This window comes from Neophocaena asiaeorientalis, unplaced genomic scaffold, assembly GCF_003031525.2.
Source record: "Neophocaena asiaeorientalis asiaeorientalis breed wild unplaced genomic scaffold, Neophocaena_asiaeorientalis_V1.1 scaffold473, whole genome shotgun sequence".
Classification (NCBI taxonomy): domain Eukaryota; kingdom Metazoa; phylum Chordata; class Mammalia; order Artiodactyla; family Phocoenidae; genus Neophocaena; species Neophocaena asiaeorientalis.
Window position 1 is genome coordinate 929,885 of NW_020174935.1, and position 7,092 is coordinate 936,976.

Here is a 7,092-nt window from a genome sequence, read left to right on the forward strand (position 1 = left end):
TGCCACCAGCCGCTGGTTCTCTGCGCGCAGCTCGGAAACCAGGTCCGCGCTGTCAGGCTCTTTCTCCTTCTCCTCGGCCGCAGGGAGCGGCCCCCTGGCCCTGTGCGGCAGTGTGCACTCTTCTTCCAGCCGGCTCACCTTGAGCTTCAGCTGGTCCACCTGGGGCCCAGGACAGGGGTCAGCTCGGGGAGGGAGTACCAGCCAGGCCAGAGAGGGGGGGTCCTGCCCCACACTCCTGGGTGCCTCCCCGATTCCCAGAGAGGCCCAAGCAGGTGTCCTCCCGAGACGTGTCTAGGAAGAAGGGACAGGCTGGACAAATACAATAAGGAAGGAAGGGAGGCAGCAAGGCCAAGCCACCCTCCCAGGGGAATCTGCCTCAAGGACTTGTGGGTGGAGGGGCCGTATGTAACACGCTCTTCTGTCCCACACTTCTGACACTGCGCACAGGACCAGCATAACGGAGGGGAAGGAGGGCTGCACCAAGAATAGGAGGACCCAGGGGCTGGGCCCAGCTCGGCCTCTAACTCAGTGTGGCCTTGGGCAAGTCACAGCCCCTCTCTGTGCCCCAATCTCCTCATCTCCTTGTGGGGGGAAGAAGGAGGAGGAGGATTCTGAGGGTTTCACCCAGCCCAGGGGCCAGGATGTCCCCCTCTCACCCAGCCTCCCCACTCAACATACACCCATGGAACACATGTGAGTCTCACCCTCCCTTAAAGATACTCCTACCAGAGCCTCCACTTGGGAAGATTATGAGATTGGTTCACTCCAACACGAATTCCAAGTCCGGGATCCATATTTCAATTGTACCATTTTACCCTCTGTCATCCTGAGCAAGTCACTTACCTCCTCTGAGCCTCAGTTTTCCCATCAGGAAAATGGGCCCATTCAATCCCCCTGCTCCACCACCTGCCTCCCAAAGTCATTGCAGGAATCAAACAAGACAGCAGGTGGACGGAGGCCTTTAAACTATGGAGCTGCTGAGGGTGCGACAGCGGCTATCTTTACACCTTTAAATAAAATCCTAGGACCCCAACTGTCACCGGTTCAGTGTGGGCAGCAGAAACTGGCCAAGGGTGCTGGGTGGGCGGCTGGGTGGTGGCCGCCTGGCAGACAGCAGATATGCACGGCCAGTTTGCTGGATTATGAATGCACTCAGCCAGAGTCTGGTGTCCAGCAGGTCCAGGTGGCTAGACCTGTGATGGCTAGACAGTGACAAGAGGAGAAGCAGGTGGCAGGCCACAAAATGAAGTCACTGTTGGAAAAAGGGCACAATGACCTCTGGAGCTATACTCAGGCATGCTGACATCTGGTGCCCTAGGAGTGCCCTGGCCTCGCTTGGAAAGGACTTGCAGCCGCACACCCCCAGAGCCTGGCATGGCACCCCCCTCCTCCCCCCGCCCACGACACACACACACACACACACACACACACACACACACACACACACGCAAGGGTCTGGAGGCTGGGTCAGGCCGTTCCACGAATTAACACCCCCACTCCTCCTCCGCAGAGGACTCAGAAAGAAATTCATGACTCTCACATTCCTTTCCCCTCACAAAACACGCTTTGTGAACTGCCAGAGAAAGACAGCTAGTTACAAGGGCAAATGTGGTCACGCCCTCTCCAGCAAACCGCAGCCACACACCATGGCCTCCCACCCGACCCACGGTCAGCAGGCTCCCCCGATGAGCTCAGGGGACGGGGCACCTGGGACTCTCCGCTGAACGCCAAAAAATACGGATGCATTTAATCCTGGTGTACAAACTCACTTAGCACAAAATTATAGCGTTCGTTCCTTTACGTTTATGTTGCTTAGGAATAACAGCTCATTACATTTGCACCTTATAAAACACAGTATTAAATCACAGCCACTACACACCTGTCCACAGGGGGAGGGAACCCAAGCTGCCGAAAAAAGCACCATCAGCTGCTCTGTTCATTTCCATCAGCAAAGCCTTTGTTAATTTGTTGCCAAAAAGCTCCAGTAAGTTAAGGCAAACGTAGGGTAGCTACATTTAAAGAAAAGCTTATCTATTAATTGAATTTCATCCCTCACCCTCCAACGCTAAACTGGGAAAAAGCAGCTATTATCTGCCTACTGGCAGATCTCCATACCCCTAGGGCCATACTGTGTGCACCTACAGCTGAACCGCAGACACACGGAGAACCTCCGACACCTCTTCTACATCCCCCTACCCAACCCCAGGAGACTCCAGGCAGCTACACACACACACAGGGCATCCCCCACCCCAGTCACGAAGGTGAGACCAACCGCGCAGGCCACAGCCCCTCCCAACACCCAGGGGGGCCGGTGGCCATCGTGCTGTCCTCTCTGAGCAGGCTCTCCCCACCGGCCCCCACCCCAGCCCACCCCACCCCACTCCCGGCAGTGCCCAGAGCAAAGTCAGAAATGCTCAATCTCCGAACCTTGGGAAAGCACTCCAACCAACCTCTCTGTGCCTCAGTTTCCTCATCCATAAATGGGGATAATAACAGAGTTCCCTCCCAACCCCCATTCCAATGGAGTTGCTGGGAAATTAAAGGAGTTGATGGACGGCAAGCCCAGAGGACCATGCCTGCAGCACAGGAGGTGCTGTCTTGCTGTGATGTCATCTGCATCCATGACCTTGCGCTTCAAGGATGAGGAAGCTGAGGCTAAAGTAGGCCTGGCAGCCTGGGCCCGTCAACCTGTGGCCTCAACACCCCCAATCAGGACTCACTTCCCCAGACGTCAAACCCCCAGCACGCACGGCCGCAGGCTCCAGCGCACCAGTGCACCGCACTGACAGCCTCACACGTGCCACCCATCATCCACGGGCACCTGCCACCCCCTGGGGAGCTCCAGCCACAGCTGAGGCTCATGGGGTCAGGGGGCTTCAAATCCCACAGTCAGAATCCCCCCTGTGGAACCTCTCTGGGTATGACTGGGGAGAGCCTACTGTGTGCCGCGGGCACTGTCAAATCCTTGGGACAGCCCTCTGCAGCAGTAAAATCCCATGCGAAGCCCCAGTAAGGAACCAAGAAAGACAGGCTCAGCTTCTCAGCCTGTAAGAGGCCATGGCCTCACTCGCTGACGGAAAAGAATTAGGTGAGATTTCACCTGGACGGGAGCAAACAGAACAGCGTCATGGGGCGGAGGCCAGCACCGGAGCCAGGTGGACCTGGTTCAAACCCAGGCTGCGCCACTTCCCAATCTGCAGCCTTGAGCAAATCCCTTTACAATCCTAAACCTGTATCTATTTCAAAATGAGAACCTGGTGCATGGTGCCTTAGTGAGATTACATGACAGGATGCACGTAACCTGTGTGGCATCGAGTAGCACTTAATAAGGATATCAATAACAACGGCTAACGATAATCCAGGTCTTGAGCACTAACTCTGTACCAGGCACTGTACATGTCTTAAATCCTGTGACTTAACCTCAAGGAATCCTCGTAACCCAAGGTTGCTCTGGTTCAGCACTTGCTGACATTTTGGGCTGGACAATTCTTGGTTGTGGAGGGCCGTCCTGTGCAATCAGGATGTTTAGCAGCGTCCTGGGTCTCTACCTACTAGATGTCAACAGCACACTCCTGGTTGTGACAACCAAAAATGTTTCCAGACATGGCCAAATGTTGTTTTGTTTTTTTTTTTTTTTGCGGGAGGAGGGAGGCAAAATCGCTCCCAGTCGAAACCACCGTCATAATTCAATGAAATAAATGCTCCCGTAATAAGTCCACACTCCCATGTTACAGATGAGAAGACTGAGGCACAGGGCAGGGAAGGGACTTGCCCACAGTCCAATATGCAACAGATGGTGGCTTTGGGACACCGGCTGTCTACCATATGACCGTCACTTTTTGCAAAGCTGCCCCTTTCCCACAGCACCCCCCATCTCCCCAGGGCCTACCGCCAGCTGCAAGTCCCGGCTGCGCAGCACGGCCGAGTTCTTCTCCTCGCTGAGCTGTGCTAGACGCATGGCAATCATGTAGTTCTCGTCCTTAAGCCGCAGGAGCTCCAGGCTCCCCGCCTCCCAGTCCTCCCGCAGCCGCTGGCAGCGCTCCTGAGCCTGCTGTTGCTCCCGCAGCCGCTGCTCCAGCCCCGCCCGCTCTTCCTCCAGCACCCGGCCCCGGGCCTGCAGCTGCTGCTCCCGCTGCAGCTGGCTCTTGCGAGCTTCCCTCAGCCGCCGCACCTCTGTCATCAGGAATTGGGTCAGGCCCTCGGGCCCTTCCTCATCTGCCAGGGGCAGGGGAGAGAAAAGACATAAAATAAAATCCAAGGGGATTTTATAAAATTGAAAAGTCAATACATAAAAATCCAAGGGGATGACAGACTGCACAGAAAAACCCAAACCAGAAGAATACTAGAAGGAAAACTGGAACCAATTTTTACAATTCGGGGACAGGGAAAGCCTTCCTAAACAAGGCACAAAATCAAAGAGCTCTAAGAGATTTCTAAACGATGACAGATATAAGAAACAAAGTTAAAAGACAAGTAACAGAGTGGGAGAAAATATAACAAATATAACAAATGACTCAGAGCCACAACATATGAAAAGCTCCTACAAATCAATAAGCAAACAATCAAATAAAAATGTGGGCAAAAACTATCAATAGGCAAATCCCAAAACAAAAATGGCTGGTAAACATAGGAAAATACGTTCCAACTCACTAGCAATAATAATAACAATAATAGTGGTACCACTAACAATTGACTTTATTCTTTGGCCTACATACATATATTATTTAATCTTCACAACAACACTTAAGATAGGTACTGTTTATTGTACGCATTTTAAAGCCAGAAAAACCGAGGCACAGAAATGTCAAGCCATTTGCCCAAGGTTAACTAACTAGTAAGCTGTGAACATCTCTCAACAAAGTACAAACTTAAAACAACAACATGTTCTTCACATATGTGACTGCATAAGATGTTTTTAAATGATCCCCAGGACGAATGAGGGTACAGCAAAATGGGCACTCATACACTGCTGGAGGGATGTATGCTGATTTAACTTTCAAAATACACATTCTCTAAGAAATTTGACTTCTCAGAACCTCTCCTCCTGAGACACACATTTGCACAAAGATGCACCTAGAAGGACGTTCCCAGCATTGTTTGTAATGGTGCAAACTGGAAACAACCTAGATGTCCATCAACAGGGGATGGGTTAAATGACTGGCACGTCACTAATAAACACTACGCAGTCATTTAAAACAAGTGTAACAGATGTGGAAGAAACACAAACATCAGTTGTTCTGAGAAAACGTGAAACACAGAGCAAGACGTGTAAGATGATTCCCTGTGTGTGTGTCTGTGTGTATAACTGCAAAGAGAAAGGAAACTCGCCACACTGATACCGGCAGAGCAGAGCTGAAGGAAGAAGTAAAGATCTTTCCTATTTACTTTCAAGTCTCCTGGAGTATTTGAATTTTTTACAGAAGAAACTGTAAACTGGCACATGCCTGACACATCTTTGGGGGAAAGAGCTGCATTAAGTGTGTGGGGCTCTGAACTTAGACTATAACTGCATTAGAATCGCAGTCCCACACTCAGCCTGCTGGGGGGACCTTGGGCAAACCGGTACAGTTCTCTCTGTGCCTCAGTTTCCCTACCTGTTCAACAGCGACAATGGGAGTGCCTCCCTGACAGGGACGGGGTAAGGAACCTCTGCACTGGTGTCCGAGGCGCTGGCACCCACGGCGGACCCACTCACCGAGGATCATGGAGCAGCGCTGGGCAGGTTCTTGGCCCGTGAGCAGCGTGAAGTGCTCGGGGTAGTAGAACTCCAGGGCTTCCAGGAAGGCCTCGTAGCCCCTCTTCCCGCGGCAACGCAAGATGTCCATCAGGCGCCCTGGGAAGTGGGGCGGGGGCGGTGCCCAAGGGTCAAGGTGAGGGCTTCTCCCCGTGCCTAGTTGCTTTCTCCCCCCTTCCCCACACCCCGCCATACTCCAGGGCCCACGTTCCCCAGATTTCTGAACCGGTGACACACACAGGGGCCTGACTCAACACATCAGCGGGGAGAGCCCGTCTGCCACGGCCAGGAAAGCCAGGATCCACCCCCTCTATGGCACCCCAAGACGCTGCCTGCGGCCCCCACAGATATAGGGCCAGCAAACGCAGCCTGCCTTTTCAATGGCACAGGGAAGCCCCCTCCATCCCCAAACGCAAAGAAAAATATTTCTCTCGTTGATCAACACCTGAAATTCCACCATTAGACCCTCATCCCTTTGCCAGCTCTGTTCAAAGGCACAACTTATGGGAGAAGGCACCCTCAGAAAGCTGAGATGGGTCTTGAGCACTTGAGGAAAACGCTCCCAGGAGTGTGTAGCACACAGAAGTGGGGGGCGGGGGGGGAGCAGAGAGAACAGAAGAGATCAAAGGACACAGGAAAGCTGCCAAATCCACCAGCTGTGATCTGGAGGTCCCAAGCCCAGCCCGCACCGGCAACTACAGCCAACCCCTTGCTCTAAGGGGGGCCCAGGAAATGGGAGAGAAATCCAGACGCGGTCTAGGCACCGCGGACACGCTGGGTCACGCTGTGGTTCAGGAGGAGGGAGGATGGTGGGCGCACCAACCATCCCACTCTACCGATGTGGAGACCGAAGCCCCGGGGATCGGAGCCCTTGGCCCGACGGTCCCGAAGAAGGCCCCAGGGAAGGCCGGCACCGCCCGCTCAGGCCCGACCCCGAGCCCCACACGGCTCACCGGTGCGGTTGACGCGGCACGGGAAGCGGTAGGTGCTCAGCACCTCCTCCTCGTCCTGCTCGTCGATGACCCGGCATTGGCGCAGATACGGTGTGAGCTTGGCCGGGTTGAGGGCGCGCGTCAGCCGGTGCCGGACGCCCTCGATCCGCTCCCACAGCGCGTCCTCCTCCGCCTCGGACCCGGAGCCGGCCCCAGCCTCCTCCTCGGCCTCCCCTGCCTCGGCCCCGCCCGGCATGACCGCGTCTTCGGGGTCTGCGGGCCAGAGGCGAGCGGGGGTCAGCGCGGGCGCCGGGGGCGGGGTGCGCCGGCCGATCCCAGCACTGGGCGTCGCCCGCTGGACCAGCCGCCCGTCGCCGCCGGAACCCCCTCCTCCCGCGCCCGGTCCGCCCGGCGGGTGCCCGGCCC

At 54.9% G+C, this 7,092-nt stretch overlaps 1 protein-coding gene across 1 annotated transcript in view; it reads right to left on the reverse strand.

Moving 5' to 3' along the window:
• Nucleotides 1–7,092, reverse strand: part of CARD10 (caspase recruitment domain family member 10) — a 26,670-nt gene that overhangs the window by 18,860 nt on the left and 718 nt on the right. Inside the window, exons 2-5 of the mRNA XM_024761547.1 lie at nucleotides 6,688–6,939; nucleotides 5,696–5,833; nucleotides 3,890–4,215; nucleotides 7–159 (exon numbers count right to left, since the gene is read on the reverse strand). Coding sequence (XP_024617315.1) covers nucleotides 7–159; nucleotides 3,890–4,215; nucleotides 5,696–5,833; nucleotides 6,688–6,922 — 852 coding nt within the window. The 5' untranslated portion in view covers nucleotides 6,923–6,939. The remainder of the gene's footprint in view (nucleotides 1–6; nucleotides 160–3,889; nucleotides 4,216–5,695; nucleotides 5,834–6,687; nucleotides 6,940–7,092) is intronic.